The sequence below is a fragment of the Lepidochelys kempii genome, chromosome 26 (genome assembly GCF_965140265.1).
Source record: "Lepidochelys kempii isolate rLepKem1 chromosome 26, rLepKem1.hap2, whole genome shotgun sequence".
Taxonomy (NCBI): Eukaryota; Metazoa; Chordata; order Testudines; family Cheloniidae; genus Lepidochelys; species Lepidochelys kempii.
The window spans coordinates 14,138,140-14,159,444 of NC_133281.1; the positions used below are offsets into that span (position 1 = coordinate 14,138,140).

The following is a 21,305-nucleotide window of genomic DNA, read 5'->3' on the forward strand; positions in this document are numbered from 1 at the left end:
TCCTCTCCCATCTGCCTGTATCCACCAGCTGTCCCTGGTCTTAGACTTGGAAGCTCCTAAGACCAAGCCTAGCCCGACGGGGGCCTGGTCCAGGAGCAAAAGCTCCAACAATGTACATCGGAACAGTAACTTCCCTCCCCCGCCCAGGAGGAGAAGCAGAGAGAAAGACAAACCTCCTTGGGGGGAGAGACGGGAGTCTCCTTCCTGCCCAGCGGGGCAAAAGCTCCCCAGCCCCTTCCACCCTATGCCATAGCCGGCCCCCACCCCCATCTCACCCTCACACCAGTCCCCGCCCTGACAGCTGCTGCAGTGCAGCTATGCTAGAACTGAATTCAAACCCTTGGAAAAACACAGCCAGACACGGCTGTCCTGAATTCCCTGTTACAGCAAATGGACGACGCTACGGCCGGTTCTGCAGGCGAATTAAGAGCCGCGTGCCCCAGAACCCCCCACCCCCAGGGAGGCGCTTTAGCTACTTACAGATCAAAGATGAGGTAGTGGAAGCCCTCCTCGGAGATGCTGTCGTGGAGACGCACTGCAATGGAGCACAGAGGAGACATCAGGCCCCAGGGAAGCGTCAGCTGTTGCCTTGCTCTAGGAACAGGTGCCCGGATGGAGCCCTGGGGACCGGCCTCTCACTCGGTCGCGGGATGATGCCTCCCACGAGACACGTTTCCGGAGGCTCGCAGAGCTGCCAGGACTCCCCTCCGGAATCGGGCACTAGCAGCCAGGCCCAGGAATCCGTGGTGATGCTTGGCCAGTCCTGGGGAATCTTAGTTCTGGGGCACGGGGACGGAGGGACAATCCTGAGGCTGGAGCTCAGCTCCGAGAGTGCTACCCCCTGCCATAATTGCAGAACTGCCCTGGAGTGGAGAGGGGATTTCAGCCTCTAGCCTGCCCAGCCATCATTGACCCCCCATTCCCTGCCCCAAGGGCAAAGAGGGCATTGCCAATATCTTCTCCAGGGATGGTTCTCCATCAAGCCCAGATCTGGGCGTTACCAAGACCTGGGGCCCCAAGGCCGGCAATTCAGTATTGATGGCAGATCCCAGCGCTCGGGCATGTGGTGCATTATGGTACATAGAGGACAAAGGATCTATCTGCTAGGGGCAGGCGGCCTAGGTGGATCACCGTCCTCGGTACCAGCTCCAGCCCGAGCCACAGCCCAAGAGAAGATGTTGGGCCCGAAAGCTTAGCAAAGCCAGGCTCTGGTGGAGTGAGGTCCTTCCCCAGCCTCCAGCGCCTCCACTGATCCTACCTACGGTGGCACTCCAGAGACATCCCCCAGGCAGATGCCCCACCAGAGACCCCGTCCGCTCCCCCCAGAAGCCAAGCAGCGGCCAGTGCCCATCTCAGAGCACAGGGGTCTTCTACAACCTCTGCCCACGACCTGCTCAAGAAGCAAAGCAGCCACATTACACTAGCTGCAGCTTCCTTATGGCTCCACCACGCAGCCTTGCCGAGCTCATCTCTGCGGGCAGGGCTGCAGGATGGACGGGGTGCAGGCAGCCACGCTTCCCCCAAAGATGGGGTGCAGGCTAGTGCCCCATTGCTGGGGTGGTGTGGACAGGTGGGTGCCCATCCCTTTAGGAACTGGACTGAGAACCACAACTAACTGTACCCACAGGAGCAGGGCGAGCTCGGGAAGAGAGGCTGAGCGGGGGACTGGGGCAGTGATGGCAAAAAGGGGGCCAGGGAAAAGAAACAGAACAGATGCAGCTGGCCCCGGAGTACAGACGCCCAGGGAGAGGCTCATTCCAGACAATCCATTTCCACTGGCAACTTGTCGGTTTCTTTGCAAACCACTTTTCCTGCCATTGGAGCCCCAGGCCTGTGCGATTCAGATCCCAATTCGATTCAGCGCCTAAAAATCTAAGCCCAGAATCAGGCTCTTGATGAGATCCGGGGGAGGCGGAACCAGGAGAAACCAGGGAAAGGAACAAATGGGGGCAGCATCCGGTTAGAAACACGAGCAGCGTGAGCTAAAGCCAGCACATGCGTCTCAAAGCTAACGCACTGACGCGGTGGGCTTGGCAGTGGCGAGAGCCCGTAACTGGCACTGCGGGGGCTCTTCAGAGCTGGCTGAAGAGGAGCTCAGATACCTCCCTGCAGAGGCTGGAGCGCTCCGAAATCAGCTTTCCTGATCAGTGACTTCAACGGGGCCCCTTTCCCCGGCCCCTTTGTGATGCCATCAGACCAGGAGGGGTTTGACAAAGAGCTCGGGGCCACGGAAGAAGCGGGACTCTTCCACTGCCAAACAAAAGCAATCCGATTCCTCTGAAGGGAAGGGAAGTGACTCCGGCCTGAGGGAAGATGTTGTGGCTACTTGGAGCCCTTTCTTGTATTTTCAACTTGTCCAGCCTCAGGGCTATTTCATATTAGAATGCGGTTAACTGAAGATCAGGTGGGGTGGGAATGGTTTTTGCAATAACTGCAACATGGCAAAGGTTCTGCAGACGAGTGGAAAGGGTCCCTAGTGAGAAAGGCAGATCTGGATCCAGGGCTGTTCCAGCAGCCAGAAATACAATGAATAGTGCTTCGGCTTGGTGCTACTACTCACATGTGGGGATGCCCTAACTTCCTAGGCCCTCACGTGGCTCTTAAGGGAGCGTAAGACGCCACCAGCCCTGAAGGGGCCTATTGCACACAGGCTGGTGTTGAGGGCTTCGTAAGGAGCCAGGGACCCTATTATTGCATCTCTTTGCCCCGAGGTGCTTGTCGACGCTGATGGTTTTTACTGACTTGAGATAGCCAGCTAACTCAGGGCGATTAACACAATGGCTGGAGACGGGACACTGGATGGGGAGGGCTCTGAGTTACTCCAGTGAATTCTTTCCCAGGTGTCTGGCTGGTGGGTCCTGCCCGCGTGCTCAGGGTCTAACTGATCGCCAGATTTGGGGTGGGGAAGGAATTTCCTCCAGTTCAGACTGGCAGAGAGACCCTATGGGGGGGAATCGCCTTCCTCTGCAGCATGGGGCACAGGCCCCTTGCAGGGTTAAACTAGTGGAAATGGCGGACTCTCTGTCACTTGAAACCCTGAGTTGAGAACACCAGTGAGTCAGCCAGAGGTTCGGGGTCAGTTACAGGGGCGGGTGGGCGAGGTTCTGTGCAGGAGATTCGACTAGAGGATCGCGATGGTCCCTTCTGGCCTTAAAGTCGCGGTGAAGGCCAGTCCAGACGCACCCCAAACATTTGTTCCAGGACACAACCATTTGTGGTGTACCCTTAGCTGAGCTTGTGTGTGTCTGTCTCTCCCCCCCCCCGCCCCCCCGTGCCCACCATTCGCGTTCCCACGTCTCCCAGGGTCAGTTTCAGCCCATTATATACACTGATTTTCTCCTGCACTTGTGGCCATCTCCACCTTGAAGGTGGCCGTGACGACAGGGTTGCCATAGCAACTGATGTACTTCAAAAGGGGGGGGGGGACCAGAGGAAAATTGAAAAAAAACAAACAAATAATTGGCATCACCAGAGCGCGCTGGTGCTGGGGCGGGGACGTGTGGGGGGGGGGGTGAAGTTTGAATTGGCCACTTGCATGGGAGGAAAGACCTGCCCAGTGCTCTGCTGATTAAAACCTCCTGTTTTAATCACCCCCTTGTCAGCAGCAGCTGCGGGCAGGCGTGGGCTTGTGGCCTTCTTCCATGGGGCTGTTAACTTGGCCATGAGCAATGCAGCGCCGGGCCGGGCCCTGGGTCTGCACCCCCAGGCTGCAATGGCTCCCCGGGGAGCCCGGATCACGCCCCGCGCAGGGCGGAGGCATGGGGACGGTGTGCGGCAGGAGGCAGCCTGGCTGTACGGGGTCATCCTCGGTTGCGTCCTCAGTGGCCCCTCTCCCTGCACTGGGTGCGAGTGTGGCTGGGGTGAGGACTCCCCAGGGTGCCCGGGCGAGCTCTGGCCAGGGTCCCAGGCACGCGATGCTCCAGCTGAGCTCTGGTAGACGGGGAGGATCCCGAATGGCTGAGGCCGGCGGCTGGGGCAGCAGGTCTGAAACCCCGGCTAGGCTGGGCCTTTGGAGAGGGCAGGGTGGTGAGCGACATGCACAGTGGCATTCTGGGAATGAGAGACATCCCCCCCCACCCCCAGTGTCCCAAGGACGTGTCTGCATTGCCTGCTACTTCTACCCCATCTGGCTAGAGCTGGGTGACATTTTTGGGGCGAACAGTACATTCACCGGAAGATGCATTTTTGGGCGTGCCAATACCATGAGCAAAATTGGGTCAAATTCAGGTCGTTTTGGGTCAACCAAAATCCTGGGGAGAGGCATCCTTCCTCCATCCCCTCCTCTGGCCCTCCTAGGGGGGTTGTCACCCTCCCCCGCCCCGCGGCAAGGACTCCCCACCCCGTCCTCGCGGCAGGCACTCACCGATGTTGGAATGCTTCAGGAGACGGCAAATCCGGGCTTCGCGCTCCAACTTCTGATGATCTGGAGACGGAACAGAGAACAAGCCCCGTTAATGGCATCGCCTGACGCAGCCATTCCACATGTTCAGCAAGCCCTGGCGGGTTGGGGGCAAAGAGGGGCACACATCACCTATACCGCTTATCAAGGGCCACCAAGCACCCCAACCAGAGCCCAAGGCTCCCGTCCTGAGAGCGGGACTGGGCCGAAGGGCGTGGGCTTTAATACAGCAAGCAGATTGGCGGGGAAGGGGGAAAGGGTATCAGAAGCCAAGCTACATCAGCAGTGCAGGCTGCAAAAGCCCCCTCTTCTCCTCCCAAGGCCGCCAGGGAGCTCACGTGGGAGAGGGCTTTCAGGCGGGCCCAGGGTCATGGACGGATGGATTTCAAGGCCAGAGGGCCCATCGTGACCATCTAGTCTGACCTCCTGCATCGCACAAGCCAGAGAACCTCCGCCAGCGAGTCCTGCCGTGTTGGGATTTCTTCTCCCCTGCCAGGGGATTGACGCTAGCCAGAGTAACCCCTCGCGAGCACGTGGCGTTTAGAAAGACATCCGCTCTCGCTGCGAAGAGCCGGTGTGGCGGAGAGTCCGCCCCATCCTGCCCCTTGAGAATCGATTGCGGTGGCTACTCGCCCCCCACTTCAGAAGTTGTCTCTGTTTCCAGTTTGAATTTTCCTAACATCAGCGTCCAACCACTGGAGAGTGTCTGTTCAGCTAACATGCCCCAAACATCGGAGGTCTCCCTACAGACCACCTTGATTCCCTTACCACCTCTGCCACCCAGCTGGGCCCCCTATACCACCAAGACGTGGGGCCACATCAACCCAGACTCACCCTTAGACACCCCCAAAATTCTCAGTCAGTTCAAGCCTTCCCACATCTCCCCAGTAACCTGGACCCGCCAGGGAGGTTTCCCCCAGCATGGCCAGCCGGCCTTCACTCTGGGGGGAGGGATAGCTCAGTGGTTACCCAGGGTTGTGAGCTCAATCCTTGAGGGGGCCATTTAGGGATCTGGGGCAAAAATTGGGGATTGGTCCTGCTTTGAGCAGGAGGTTGGACTAGATGACCTCCTGAGGTCCCTTCCAACCTTGATAGTCTATGATTCTATGCCCCCGGAGGATCACTCTGTCGGGAGGGAGGGAGAGTGGCTTCAAGTGCAGGAAGCAAACTGCCCGACGCAACGTTGGCCTCGTTAATTGCATCTGGGCAGCAGGAAAAAAGGCGGAAGCGTGATCTCTGTAAACCGGCAGCAGCTGCTCCCCATATTAGTGCTGACACACGGCAAGGGTCCTACAGAGCTGTCTGACTAGGAGTCCAGGTGCGAAATTGTGGTGGACCCAGAAACAATGGCATCGTTTGTAAACGAAAGGCTAGGTACTGTGATGTTCTTATTGCCATCTCTATGGGATAGCGTTAGGGTTTTGTCGTCACCTTGTGTGTGAACTCGCACCTTAACGGTTAATGCCCTCCTTGCCCCTAGCACTGCAAGACATTCTGATTTTAAAAACGTATGCAATCAATTCACCACGTGAGACTACAAACTGGCTAGCTGATAGATCTCCCAAAGAGCCTGTGAAGAGGGGATCACCATCCCACAGGGGCATTTCTAGAGGGGCCCAACGCTATTCAATATCATTAAAATATAGCCTTGTTGCTGGTCAATTTGACAGGTGACACAAAAACTGGGGGAACGGGGGGTAAAAAATGAGGGGAAAAGTCAGTTCTACAGAGCTTCGAAAGCGAGACTCGACCAACGTGCGTTGTAATGCAGGGCCATCCATCAAGGAACAAAGAATGCAGGTCACGTTTGCTGGATGGGGGCGGGGGGGCTGTATTCTAGAAAGCAGCGTCTCTGACAAGGTCTTGGGGGTCAGGGTAGACAAACAACTAAACACGAGCTCCCAGGGCAGCGCTGTTGCTAAGAGCTTAAGGCGATCGTCAGCGATAGAAACAGGGGACTAAGGCGTAGGAGTCAAACTACCACCCTGCAGCGCGTCAGTAAGACCGGGCTCCACGCTTCCAAAAGGATGCTGAGAAACTGGAAAGGGTCCAATGCAGAAGAGCAAGAACAATGTGTGGGCTGGAAAAGCTGCCTCGGGGTGAGGGACCGAGAAGAGGGTGGGAGAGGGGCTTGCAATGGGAAACACCAGGATCCCCTGACCCGTGGCATCCGTGGAAACTCAGCTGGATGGAGGTTTGTGCAGCAAAGCATGTGGCTGACAAACAAAGACAGAGAGGGAAGCGTGCCGGGGGAATCCCGTCCCGCTGTGTGATGGGGGGGACGCAGGGCTCCCTGAGCCACTTGAGCTCAACGTGGAATCAATGCAATACATGCCACAGTGTTTATCTCAGTGGGCGCCACCCCTGAAGGTGCACCAGGCTGTGTCTAGGCAAGGGAGGTTAGAAATCAACGGGGCGGCCTCCCATGTGCAGGACAGGGCATCCCCTCTCAGAAAGGGTTTGCCGAATTAAACCAGGCTTCAGAGAAGGGTAATGAGAATGATCAAGGGCTGGAAAAGCTCTCCTCTGAAGAGAGGTTGGAAAGACAGAGGAGGCGAATAAGAGGGGCCAGAATAAAAGCATATAAAGTCTAGTCTGGTCGAGAGGAGGGAGATCGGGGGGCATCTGTTCTCCCTATCTCAGAACACAAGGACAAAGGAACAGTCAATGACATTAGTGGGTGGAAACCCAAAACTGTTGCAAAGAAAAGCTTTTTCACAGAATGCATAGGTGGACTGTGGAACTCTTTGCCACAAGATATCACTGGGACAAAGATTCAAAGAGGGATAGTGTAACAATATCCAGAGTTAGAATCATTAATGGTGACTGTCACAGAGTCCCTGGGCGATGCTCTGGAACTGCTCCCTACGAAGCCAGGCAGGACTCTAGGGAAGTCTCCTCTCTCTGAGCAGACTGTCCCCAGGGCAAAAAGCTCACACGACTTTCACCTTCCTGGATCTGACCTCGGAGCATTCAGCATCCTCTGCCCCTCCGTGCGCTTCCCACAGCGAGTCCGCCCAGGCAGAGTCCTGGGGAAGCCAGAGGGTCCTGCCCCCCAACTCCACAGTCAGACGTGACTCTCAGCCAGCCAGTAAAACAGAGGTTTATTAGACGACAGGAACACGGTCTAGAAAAAGCTTGTAGGTGCAGAGAACAGGACCCCTCAGCTGGGTCCATTTTGGGGGGCAGTGAGCCAGACAACCCCATCTGCCCTTCACTCCATGTCTCCAGCCAGCCCCAAACTGACTCACACTCCACCCCCTCCTCCTCTGGGCTTTGTCCCTTTCCCGGGCCTGGAGATCACCGGATTCCTTTGTTCTCCAACCCTTTAGCTCTCATCTTGCAAAGGAGAAGGGCCCAGGCCATCAGTTGCCAGGAGACAGAGTGTCGGCCATTTATGTACCCTGGTCCTTTGCTCTGCAACAATTACACCCCCTTATCCCACCACCTAGAGACTTAAGAAATGCACAGGGGAAACTGAGGCACCCCTACAGTATTCAGAGGAAACGTTAAGAACAGTCCCGCTTCGTCACAGGGGCAAAGCAGGGCTGGTCTCTGCGGGCTACTGTCCAGGGTTCTCAGCACCGAGCTCTTGTTCAGCGTCCGTCCTGCCTTCATCCCCGAGGATCCTGAGCAACGAAGGAGGGAAAGAACAACACCGCTCCAGGGCACAGAGCTGCTGCCTCTGCTAATGTAAATAGCCCTTCCCGAGTCAGAGAGCTGCTGGTGCAGTGACTCCAATAACAAGCGTGACAGAGATGTGGTCCCAGTCCCTGTGCATGGTCCCTCTCTATTGCTGACCCACAGCATGGTTGCTAGTCAATCTGAGCCCCATAGAGATTTGCCAATGACATGCCATGGCACATATGGACCCCCAAAGCAGCAGAGCAAAGACAAGATGGGTTTTTTCACCTCTGCCAGGACTGCCCCCCTGACATCCTGCTCACTGCCCAGCAAGCAACGGCCCTCTCCCCCAGGCCCTTCACCCCCTCTGCAGCACTGAGAGCGGACGCAGCCCCTTCAGTGGGTATGCTGGGGCTGCAAGGACCCAAGGCACTTTCCCTCCGTCCCCGGGGTCAGCTGAAACCTAATGCCGGGACTGCACGGCCAGACGGATCCTGCTGCTATCACTCTCCTCCTCCATGCTCCCCCTGTCTCCACCAGCTGCTCTGCCACCCCAGCAGGAGCCGCGAGGGCAGATGGCAGCTGTGCCACGCCCCCCACGAGGAGAGCCGGGGTGGTGGGCGGGAGAGAGAAGGGAGGGGGAGAGATCAGAGAGACGGAATGGGAGGGAGCGGCTCAGCACTGAGACACTCACCGCCAGCAGCCTCCCTCCGTCACACAGCCGTGGCCCGCTCCTCTTGCCCAGCTGCGCCACACCGGGCAGGGGGTCTGGAGGAGATATGGCTGGCTCTCTCTGGAAGCCCCTGGGGTAAAGGTCCCCACTGTGAACGCTGCTGGCTCCAAGACTAGAAGGAGCAGGACCCTCCCCGTCTTCAGTCCCTCCTGGTGGCTTGGCCACAGCAGGCTGCAAACGGCAAGGCTGGGCCATGCAGTGGCTGGGTTTATAAACACGGCTACAGCAGGCCCAAGGAGCCCAGAGCACTTCGCCCTGCTGAGATGGAACCACCTCTGGGGTGGAGCGCAGCAGCTCGCAGCAACGCCGCACAGCACGGGGCGCAGCAGAATTAAAACTCCGACTTCAGAGCACTGCAAGGGTCCCACAGTCAGCACCTCCGGCACCGATGTGGGGACCCACATGAAAGCCTCCCTAAGCTTATTTCTACCAGCTTCGGTTAAACCCTGGTACGCTGCCACCACCAAGGGATTTAACAAAGAATCCGGGAACAGCCCACTTGGAGACGTCTTCCCCCAAAATATCCCCCCAAGCCCTTACACCCCCTTTCTTGTGGAGGCTTGAGAATAAACAAGATGAGCACAAACCAGCCTTGGATTTTTAAGACCGAAAAAACCCAGTCAGATTCTTAAAAAACAGAACTTTATTAGAAGAACAAAAAAAGATAAGAGAACAACTCTGCAAGATCAGAATGGAAGATAATCTTACAGGGTAATCAGATTCAAAACACAGAGAATCCCTCGAGGCAAAACCTTAAGTTACACAAAGTCACAAAAACAGGAATATACATTTCCTCCAGCACAGCGAATTTCACAAGCCAAAACAAAGAAAACCTAACGCATATAGCTAGATTACTTACTAACTTTACAGGAGTTGGAGGGCTTGCATCCTTGATCTGTTCCCGGCAAAGGTATCACACAGACAGACAAAAGCCTTCCCCCCGGCTCCAGATTTGAAAGTATCTTGTCCCCGCATTGGTCATTTTTGGGTTAGGTGCCAGCAGGGTTACCTTAGCTTCTTAACCCTTTACAGGTGAAAGGACTTTGCCTCTGGCCAGGAGGGATTTTATAGCACTCTATACAGAAAGGTGGTTACCCTTCCCTTTATATCTAGGACAGCCACGCTGGGCACTCCTCGCCCCTCCAGTGCCTGGCAGGGGCATGGTGTGCACCCAGGAAGGCTCAGCAATCCAACTGGGCATGGGTCTGTCGGCGAGGCCGTGGGACCACTGCAGACGCCTTCTTGCCAGCGCGCAGCCCCAGCTGCCGCCTGCCCTCCCTGCCCCAGCTGCTGTGGCTTGTCATCAGCCACACTTGCAGGGAAATTGGATCTCTGCTGCTCGGGGACCCCCCTCCGGCCCCGCTCCATCAGTTAGTCGGGGCAGAGCGCTCCCTGAGGCAGAGGAGACACCTGCCCATGTGCACCACCCTGAACAACGGCCCCTTTCTCGTCTCGGGGACACGGAGGGGATCCCCTGATTGGCAAGTGCTCTGAGGCAGCTGCACGCAGGATTACGGGAGACCCACAGGGACAGGAAATCTCTAACCGCTCCAAAGCAACCCAGCTTCACTGCCAAATACACTCAAGCGGCTGGGCAGGACACAGGGAGAGCCCTACCACGTTGACTGCGTGCAGGGAAGATCCGGGCCGCGCTCCTGGCCGTCCACGTGCCAGTCCATTGGGAGCCCTCCAGATCTCTGCCCCTTCCCCTTGTGGCACCATAGTAGCTCTGCTGCTGGGGTTTCTCTTCCTCTTTGCCCCTATATAAAGGCTATAGGGGGTGCCCCAAAGGGGTTGCTGCTCAGAGGGAACGGGGCCAGGGCAGGAGTTTTCAAAGGACTGAGCACTTGGATGAGAAGTGGGTTTTGAAGTACAAGGGAGCCAAGCTCTCCACACTGGCAGCCCAGGTCTCAGCTGGGTAGGGTGACAAGATGTCCCGATTTTATAGGGACAGTCCCGATATTTGGGGCTTTTGCTTATATAGGAGCCTATTGCCCCCCAGTCCTGATTTTTCACACTTGCTATCTGGTCAGCCTACAGCTGGGACATCCAGCCCCCACCCCCTACCCCGGTGCTCTGGGGTGCTGAGCTCTGCCAGCCTGAGGAGTAGAAAAGGCCCTTTCTACATACCATGGCCAAGTTTTGGAAGGCTGGGGCAGATGCACTGAGCCATCTGTGGCTTAGGGCGGGGGGCGGGGCGGAAGCTGGGTGCCCGCTGCATTTTGGAGCTGGTATTCGTCTGCACCCAAGTTGCCTGAATGCCCAGTGGTCAGGGCTGGGCAGAAACGCTTATGAGGCCTGCATGCTCCGTGGTGAGCGGAGGAAAAGCAGGCCCTTGTCAGAGTGGCCGAACCCACAGGGTGATGGGGAGATGGCAGAGGATGCAGGGGAGAAGAGGACATTGAAACTGACTCCATCATGCAACTTGGCTGCGGATGAGCGGTTGGGCAAGAGCTCAGAACCCTCCCCACCCAACAGAGCAGGGGTGTTGGGCTCCCAGCTGCATCCGAACCCCAACCTGGGTCCTCTCTCCCGATTGAGGCCAAGCAAACCTCCGAAAGGGCCCAGGGGACCCACCTCCCACTGCAGCACCAGACTCCAGCAGGGCTGTTTGAGCAACTCTCACCGGGCCAAATTCTGGCCATGATGCTCTCCGAGAGAGCAGGGAGAGGGAAGTCACCACCCGTGGCTATGGGGAACCAGCCCAAAAGGAGTGGGATGGACGGGTGAGCAGGGAGGATGATCCTCCCCCAAACACTGACTGGGGAGGAGGACAGCTGAGAACAGATGGCAACGGGATGCAGCAGCAAGGGGAAAGGAACATGCAAAGAAAGCAGAGAGAACTACATAAAATCGATGCGCTCGCCCCCACAGAGCATGTCCATTGCCCCCCCAGCCCCAGCTGTAAGGGCCCCACAGGAAGGAAAGCTGCTGCATACAGACATAAATGAAACTCACAGAATTCTGCTCTCCCCATTCAGAGAAATAAGGTGAAATTCTTAACGCTCAGGGCAATCCACCATGGGAACAATTTACCCCGGGTGGGAGAGATTCTCCGTCCCTGGCAGTTTATAACGCACGTCCAGCTCTTCTGCTAACAGATCTGAGCTGGGAATTATGTGGGCCGTTCTCTGGCCTGTGCTATCCGGGGGGTCGGATTAGATTGCAGTGGTCTCTTTTGGCCTTGGAATCTAGCATCTCTTGACATTATTATTGATTTTTTTTTTTTTTTTTTGAGTATTGCAGGCTCTGAAATCCACCCTCCTCCTTCGGCTTCACAGCTCGATCCACAACTCCAAAAGGCCGGCTACAGACTTTTTTTTAGAGTGCTCATGTTTACCATGTTTACCACCCCGGGCTAGGAGTCTCGCTCCCATGGGCTCGAAGACAGCGTGGACAAACCCTACAATACTGTGGTAGTGGGGAGTATATAAGTGTGACAGACAGACAAACAGTCTGTCCATCCAGGGGGATGCAGGGACTAATTTATGAGAAATCATTCCAGGAATTCGGAACCTGCAGAAACAGCCCCGTAGAACGGAACCTCGTCTATAGGGTTTTGGACCATTTTATAGGATTAACTAGAAAATTACATCCCTGAATACAAATGCCCTGTAGAAAGGGCCCTGCTCGCTGTCACCTTGGGCAGCTTTTAAGAACAGCTTCCTTAGGTTTCATCCCTGTTCAGTTCTACTGGGGACACGACATGGGGAGGGTGTTAGCAGAAACGGGGCGGATGGATTACTTTGGGCAGCACCAAAGGGTATAATGTGGAGGAATGGGGTGACATTAGAAACGGCTGAAGAGCTGGGACAGTCCTGCGTGGGGCTGTGGGATTGAGTCGTGGAGGGAAGAGCTGGGGAAGGTAAACTCGGCTGGACAAAACCGAACGTGAGCTGTAGGGCAGATTCCTGCCCTGACCCCGGGGAGAGCGAACTGGGGTTTTCCTCGCTGTAGTTCTCTGATCACAGAAGCGCTCTCCGCCCACCCCCTGCACCTAGCGACGCCGTAGCGGGTCACATCTGGAGCCATCTGAGCGAAGAACGGCACGTTCAGGCTGCCTTGAGCAGGGCCACCGAGCGCTTCTGCTCATCCAAACTCCCAGCCGCTCGCTGGGCATATTCAAACCCATTTTAAAGGCGTTTAAAAACTTGGTAAAGGAACGGAAGCTAAACCCTGCCAGGGGCAGAGAAGTGAGCTGCATTTCTGTAGTCTAAAGAGAGGCGGCGCGGGGGACACGGTCTCTGTCTGTAAATACCTCCAAGGTAGCCATGGAAATTAAAGGAGGGAATTACGCCGACTCAGATGATGGCAGAAGGAGCAGCAATGGCCCGGAGCAGGAAAAGGAAGAGCTTAAACCAAATATTAGCAGTCAGAGCAACTGGGGCACCGTGACTGCATATCCCCCTGGACAGGGAGAGAAGCCTGACTTGGGTGGCTGCTATCTGGGCCAGCCTATCCCCTTTGTGATTCCTCCAGTCCCATCGGGACACTTTGTGATCACGGCCCTGGGAAGCCCAGCATCAGTTCCAGCCCATTTCAATGCCATTCCCGGCTGACAGCCCCACATGAAACAGGAGAGCTGGCTCCAAGCCAGAGGCAGGAAGCTGTAGGGATCCAAAGGAAACATCCAAGGCATGGCAGGAGTGTAACCAGCCCCACTCTAGGATGGGATCACATCAGAAGGATCCCTGGCTCTTATCTAGCACGCTTCATCCACAGATCTCAAGGAGCTTGGCAAAGGCGATCTGGTGGGGAAACTGAGGCACACAGCAGTGAAGTCACTTGCCCAAAGTCACCCACGCAGCAGGCCAATGGCAGGAACAGGATCCAGGTCTCCCAAGTCCCAGTCCAGAGCTCTGGCTATTAGGCCACACTGCCCCCAGGAAGAACCCTCCAAGTCCACACCGCTCATGTAAAAGCAGAACAGGTACGTCAGTGGCGCAATACAGGCAGGGCGGTGGCGATCCCTGCAGGGGAGAACTCGAGCGCCCCACTTTCCAGAGGCAGAAGTGCCGTAGAAACCTTTCGAGCAGCTGGCAGAATTCTGGAGCAGAGGCTCGGAGACTGATCTCATGCCATTGTCACTGACACAGGCAAAGTGGGTCAACCCAGAAGAAGTAAGTTTTACAGCTACCTGGCAGGGGGGGAACCAGGGTCCGATAACTTTCTAGGGCAATTTCTGCACAGCCCTATTTGTTTTGTCTCTGTTACATGCCACAGGGCTTTTCCCTCGGCGTTCCCAGCACACAATGAAACGAGGCCGGAGAGCATTTTGCTCACTGACCACAGGGCACCTTCGCCAGGCTGGAAAACAAGGCGTGTCCGGATTTGGGAAGTGAGGTTCAAACCCAGCCGGGCCGTTAAGAAGGAAAAACTCCTCTTTTCCGAGGGTGGTCCTAGGAGGCCACAGGGGGCAAGAGAAAGCGGGGAGCTCTGCAGACTTTGACGGCAGCCGCGAGCCCGGGGACGTGTAGCTCTGAGTCACAACTCAAGAGCCCATTTGGCCTCCATCACAGACAAAGGGAAATCAGTGGGAGACACGATCCTGATGGAGGCACTCAGATTCACAAGGTCTTGGACTGAAGCTAAACAGACTGAGGAACCCGCCCACCCACGCACTTCAGAGGAGACTTCCTTACGCCTCGGGAGACTAGAATATGGAACAGCCACTCCCAGCGGCCCACAGGCGCTCCTGCAGGGAAGGGTGCAGGCCGTGGGGTGCACCCAGACACAGCAGTTCTGGCCTGGGCCAGCAGGGGGTGCTGAAGGGGGGAGGGCAGCATCATTGGTACTGGACCTTCGTGGGTTCCAGCCCAAGCCAGAACATCACATTGCAATTGTACAGCCCCGCAACCTGAGCCCAAGTCAGCAGACCCGGGCCAGCCGTGGGTCCCTTACTACAGTCTAGAGACCCCGTCGCACAGGGGTCGCCAGCAAGGAAAACCCTGGGAACATCTACCTAGCACAGCCAAATAAACACTGTGGGTAGCTGGATGGAAGGCCGAACAGAGAGCAGGGCCAGCTCAGACCCCCCAGCTAGCTGCCCCAAGGAGAATCATAGAAGATTAGGGTGGGAAGAGACCTTGGAGGGAAGCGTGATCTTGCATCAGTGGCTTGAAATAACTAGCTGCGGGCGAGGAATAGCTGAGGCCGAGGGGTCTTGTCTGGGATAGAACCCCTAGCCCATGGCTTTCTCTGAGATTCTCTCCCCATCCAGCACGTGGGGAAAGTGCTATTCTATAGGGCACGGGGACTACGGCTGGGTGCCAGTGGACCATTCTGCTATGCAACCAGGCCTAAAGGATAGAGGCAGCGTGGCCGAGCCAGTGACCCAAACCGGAAGGCCAGGCTCTTCCAGTCGCAGCTCTGCAGCCGGCCACATGGCAAGCACCCCCCACGGATGGGGCATGTATTTCCTGGGATGCGTCGGGCACATCTACACTGCAATCAAAGATCTGCGCTACCCCGCTCACAGGGTACCAGAGAGCCCACCCCCGTCACGTGGTCTCAGAGCCCGGATTCCAGCCCAAACATCTACATGGCAATTTTTAGCCCCGCTGCCTGAGCCCAAGTGTATTGGAGTCGGTGTCAGGGGTTCCAGCCCAGAGAGGAGGGGAGGATGGAGGAGTTGACGGCTGAGCCCAAGAGCCCAGCCTTAGAAACTATCCCAGCCCACTGCAGGCATGGAGCCTGGTGAGAGGCCTCCGGCCTATATTTGTGGCCTCCATTCACGTTCACGCTGGGTTTATTTTATTTCACACCAGCAGTGTGCCGTCTGGGCTCCCAGCATAGGTCGGAAACAAATGACACCATTAAAATCAGCCCAGCTGCAGGCCCCACACACCCAGTGAGGAATAATCACACCGCGTCATTGGAGACCGTATCATGACGCACACACACAAGGGGGGTGAACTAAAACTCCCTGAGGGCAACCTTCACTCTGGCCTTTCCTAACTTTTGTGCTGACTTTGCAACCTTATAGATTCCTAGATTCCAAGGCCAGAAGGGACCATTGTGATCATCTAGTCCAGAGGTCTCAAACACGCGGCCCACGGGCCACATGTGGCCCACAGAATTATTTGCTGCGGCCCGCCAAGTTCCCCGCACCCCCCGAGTTATTTCCTGCAGCCGCCAAGTTCCCCTTACCTGTCTCCCTCCCGCCCCAGCGCGCCGCGTCCCCAGTCCTCTGCCTACCTCCAGGCGCTTCCCACCACCAAACAGCTGTTTGGCGGTGCTTAGCGTTCTCCAGGAGGGAGGGGGGAGGAGCGGGGAGCCACGCACTCAGAGGAGGAGGTGGAGAAGAGGCGGGGCAGGAGTGGGGATTTGGGGAAGGGGTTGGAATAGAGGCAGGGAGGGGGCGGAGTTGGGGTGGGGACTTTGGGGAAGGGGTGGGAAGAGGCAGGGCAGGGGCGGGGCCTCATGGAAGGGGTGGAGTAGGGGCAAGGCCAGGGGCAGCGGGGGGCGGAGCATCGGTGATGCGGCCCTTGGGCCAATGTCCTTCTGTGGCCCTCGTTTGAGTTTGAGATCCCTGATCTAGTCTGACCTCCTGTGTAACACAGGCCAGAGACCTTCCCTGAAATAATTCCTAGAGCAGAGCTTTCAGAAAAACATCGTCTTGGTTTAAAAATCATTGGTGATTTTTAGTTGGGGATTGGTCCTGCTTTGAGCAGGGGGTTGGACTAGATGACCTCTTGAGGTCCCTTCCAACCCTGATCTTCTATGATTCTATGATGGAGAATCCACCATGGCCCTTGGTAAATTGTTCCAATGGTTAATTACTCCTCCAGTTAAGTATTTACACCTTATTTCCAGCCTGAATTTGTCTAACTCCAACTTCCAGCTGTTGGGTTGTGTTAGACCTTCCTCCGCTAAACTGAAGAGCCCATGATTAAATATTTGTTCCCTGTGTAGGTACATATAGACTGATCAAATGACCTTAACCTTCTCTTTGGTTAAGCTAAATCTATCACTATAAGGCAGGTTTTCCAGTCCTTTAATCATTCCCATGGCTTTTCTCTGACCCCTCTCCAATTTATCGACACCCTTCTTGCACTGTGGGCACCAGCCGTGGACACAGGATTCCAGCAGCGGTCACACCAGTGTTCTTTTAAAGAGGTCATTTGTGTGAGCACACGTCATTTCCTAGGCTCTTAAAAAAACCTAACCCCCCCCGCCCGCCCGCCCCCAGACATTTCATCGTGTGGCATCGTATTGACGCTCACATGATTCATCAGCAGGGTTGGCACCTGGAGATCTACCCCACACCCCCTGCTGCTTCACCTAACTAAGTAACTGATAGCAGTAGTAGGTTGTCATCCTCTACGTGGATCAGCACGAGAGAGGGGATGAGCTGTGCACCCTAATATCCCTGATGCCAGGGTGAGCCCCCATGGCCAAATTTTCATTCCTGGTTCCAAAGCAAGAGGGCGCTAGAGATTCTGTAAACAGCTGTACGATTCTCTTAAAAACACGGGCAAAAAATATCTCATTCTCAGAAACCATCACACGGTTTTTGCTGAAACTTTCCCCAAAAACTCAGCTTGACGCAAACTCCCATCCCAGAAAATTTCAGCCCAAACGGTTACAGCTTGCCAACGTTATCAGCAACTGAAAACAGGGTCTTGGAGGGGGAAGTGCCAGGCAGCCCCAAGCAGAGGTGCTGCTATCCGGGTCTAGTAAGCGGAGCACGGGTCCGGAAGCCAGGATTCCTGGGTTCGTTTCCCAGCCCTGCCACTGACCTGGGGTGGCCTTGTCTCCACCACTCCGCCTCCCTGAGCCTGGTTACTCACGCAGGCAGGGCGTGGTTCCCAGTCAGCACCCGGGACAAGCCCTGGTGTGATGCCTGGGCTGTAACAAGGCCCTGGCCCAGCACTGCCATGCAGGTGGGGGGGACAGTGAGTGTGCCAGGGACGAGGTCAAGAAGTGCTCATGCTACCCTTCGAGCTGATCAGCCCCTGCTGTGGATTAACTGTTTACAACAAATCCATTAAAGCATTGTTACATGGTAGAGGGCTGGGGAGGAGACCCAGGGGAGGGAACGGGGCACATCCTGCAAGTGGGAGACAATGGTCCACAGTGCATACAAAAAAGGACAGCCCCCCGCCCCCAATAGGAGAGCACCCCTAGGATCCTGCTGGGGCCCTGAGGTCAGCACCCCCTAGGGAGTCACCAACATGACAACAAGAAACTTTTCTTGGGCCGGGGTAAAAGCCACTGTAGCTTTGACCGTCCTAGTGTGACCCAGCCGGGCCATTCCAGGGCCGCTGCTGGTCGCAAGGTGGAAGTCGAGCTGCTCTCCCGAGGCGGCACCGGGCACCCTTACGCCTGCACCAACGGTGTTTTGAACTAGCGATTCTCCTTCCCGTTGGCTTTCTGGGGAGTCCCTGCCAGGGACTGGGGAGAAGCGCAGACAGGCCGGCCGGCCGGCCCGGACATGCCCCGTAGACAGCGCAGCTCCAACAGTGCATGGTCCCCCCCTGCACACGGACACCCACCCAGCCGGCTGTCACAGGGAAGGGTGGTGTCTCTACGCCCCTCGGGCTGGGCCGGGGCCTGAGCTGGAGCCGGTAGCTCTGCACCCGAGGGAGGGGCTGCAGGGCGTGCGGAGAACTGGGAGATCTGAACGGACCTTTCGCTCTCATTTCAACAGCCTCAGGACCCATCCCCCTGCGCCACCGGGCAGAGCAAACCCGGGCAGCACAGAGCCTGGAGGGAGCCGATCCCGGAGCCCTGCACCCGTCCCACCAGGGAGAGTGAATCGGACCCCAGGGCACTCCCAGCGCCCCATGCATGAAGGGGCCAGCCAGGAGCCGGCCTGGCGGGCCGAGCCCACAGCCGCATGCCTGCTAACGTCAGACCAGACCCGAGCAGTCGTCCCAGGGCTCGGGGGCTGCCAGTCAGAGGAGCCGGAGCTCGGCTGGTGCTGGCAGGCAAGCGGAGCCGTGTGACTGAGCATGCTCCATTGTACCTGCAATGCAGTGGCTCAGTTGTCCTCTGTTAACCCAGCTGCATGCTAATCCCACCCAGGACCCTTATTAGCACAGCAGCAGAGCTGAAGGGGGGAGCCTTCGCCTGGAATGGGGGGCGGCGGGGGAAGGGACAGGAAAGCAAACTATTTCGAACTCTGCCAGAATGCAAATCCCAGCACAATCCCCGGCCGCCGGCGTTTCCGCAGAGCCGGGCGCTGGTCGAGGGGCTAGCTGGGGCCCACAAGCCGTGCCAACGGGACGCTGGAGGCTGCGGCCACAGATGGAGCCTGGCCGGCAAATGCCACCTGGACTTGGGTGGGGGGGCGGATCTGAGATGCAGGAGAGATACTGGGGGAGCAGAACGCATCGGGGCGCCCTGTTCCGGGGGGCGGGGCAGAGGTAAGAGGGGCTCCACGCACATGTCTCCATGGGTCAGAGGCAGCTGTTAGCCCCAGACCCGGAGGAGGCAGACGGACAGAAATCCCTGGGGAGGGAATGGCCAGGCTGTGCCCTAGGGCTGCTGGGGCCAGGGACGAGAAGAGATGGCAGGAGCCAGCCTCCTCCTTCCACTTTAATCAACTCCATTCTTTTTATGGGCGACTGTAGCCAAGGGCTCCTGCGAAACCTGCCATTCGGCTCGCTGAGAGCAAGTTCCTTCCACACGTACGTGTGTCCCCCCCGTCCCCGTCCCCGCGTGCGCCTGCCACATCTGCACCGCCCCCCCACCCCCAGCCAGGGTCTGCACGCCCCTGCCCTCCCGCACGGCCGGCATGCACACGGCACCCCCAAACAACACCGCCCCGACTCCCCGCACAGCACCCGCCACATCTGCATCGGCGCACAGGGCAGGAGGCAAAGGCTGGCGAGATGCTTCATTGTGTGCACAAGGGGACCAAAGGGAAATGCCCCGGAGAAGCCGAGCCGTCGCAAGGCTCGGGATATTTACAGCTACCCACGGCACTTTCTGTCTCACCTACGCCTCGGCCACTCGCTCGGAGCCAGGCGAGTCCTGGGCCTGGAGGGCTCCTGATTGTCCCCCTCTTGGCCCAGGGCAGGGTATCGGGCAAGGTTCTCGGTGGGTGAGGGGGCAGCAGGAGGGAGTCTGCTCCGGACAGGGGCAGCCGTGGATAAGTTAGCTGTACCCGAGTGAACTTTGGTCGAGCTAACTGCCGACAGCAGCATGGGCGGTGCCCCCTCTCCCCCCCCAGGTGCCGGGTGGGCTATGCACCTGGGCGGCCAGGCCAGCCAGCTGCATGCTCGCCGCACTCACACCTCCAGTGCGGCGGGGACGTACACTCGGTCACGAGGGATTAAAAACTCAGCCCCCGGTTGTTCCCAGAGTGGGCGGAAACCAGGCAAATCGGTCGGCAGAGCCCAGCCAAAGCCCTCAGGCGGGGACAGCGCCTACCCTGGCCCTGCTGTGTTCCTTTAAAGACAACCCAGAGCCTGGCAAGCGTTTCTCACCCCACACGCTGGATTTCCTGTCTCGCGCCGGGGGGAGCTGATCCCCACCAACCCTCCGCTAACTACAGCGACGCCAGCCCACTCACACCGTGCCCTGCAGTCCTCGTTCCCATCCTAACTGTGTCCCACGAGTGGTGTCGGTTGTTTCCGGAGAGCCGGCACACACTCTGGTCGCAAGATCCGCTCGGGAGAGGGATTATCGGATATTGGTGTTTCCAGGCATAATATTCTGCTTCGACGGAGGAGGGCTCTGCTGACTCCCCCAAAGCCAGTGACGTAGACAGTGGTTGGGTCTCCAATCGGATCTTTCTTTTGTTCCTCCCAAGACGGTTATGACACTGTGACGAAGTGGGACTGTTCTTAATGTTTCCTCTGAATAGCGTGGGGTGCCTCAGTTTCCCCTATGCAGTTCTTAAGTATCTAGGGGGTGGGATAAGGGTGTATGATCCTTGCAGAGCCCTAGAGGGCAGGTGTGTGCAGGGGTCTGGACACAGAGAATGGCCGACACCCTGTTTCCTGGCAACTGATGGCCTGGCCCTTCCCCCCTGCAAGGTGAGAGCTAAGGGGTTGGAGAACAAAGGAATCCGGTGACCTCCTGGCCCGGGAAAGGGACAAAGCCCAGAGGAGGGGGGGCTGGAGGGAGTTTCAGTTTGGGGCTGGCTGGGACATGGAGTGAAGGGCAGACGTGGTTGTCTGGCTCACTGCCCCCCAAAATGGACCCGGCTGAGGGGTCCTGTTCTCTGCACCTACAAGCTCTGGTTTAGACCATGTTCCTGTTGTCCAATAAACCTTCTGTTTTACTGGCTGGCTGAGAGTCCCCTCTGACTGCGGAGTTGGGGGGCAGGACCCTCTGGCTTCCCCAGGACCCCACCTGGGCGGACTCGCTGTGGGAAGCGCACGGAGGGGCAGAGGATGCTGAAGGCTCCGAGGTCAGACCCAGGAAGGTGGAAGCCGGGTGAGCTGTGTGTCCTGCAGACAGGCTGCTCCCAGAAAGGCGACTGCCCCAGAGTCCTGCCTGGCTTCACGGGGAGCAGTCCCAGAGGCTCGCCCGGGGCCTCCGTGACAGACATCGCCAGCACAATTACACCCAGTGCAAGCGCCCCTTTGGTTGACT

General features: G+C 57.3%; 1 protein-coding gene across 8 annotated transcripts in view; it reads right to left on the reverse strand.

Moving 5' to 3' along the window:
- The window catches only part of CAMK2B (calcium/calmodulin dependent protein kinase II beta), a 141,529-nt gene that overhangs the window by 83,137 nt on the left and 37,087 nt on the right, over positions 1-21,305 (reverse strand). For all 8 annotated transcript variants that reach the window (XM_073325409.1, XM_073325408.1, XM_073325407.1 and 5 more), the window contains exons 3-4: positions 4,364-4,423; positions 481-535 (exon numbers count right to left, since the gene is read on the reverse strand). In XM_073325409.1, the coding sequence (XP_073181510.1) occupies positions 481-535; positions 4,364-4,423 (115 nt within the window). The remainder of the gene's footprint in view (positions 1-480; positions 536-4,363; positions 4,424-21,305) is intronic.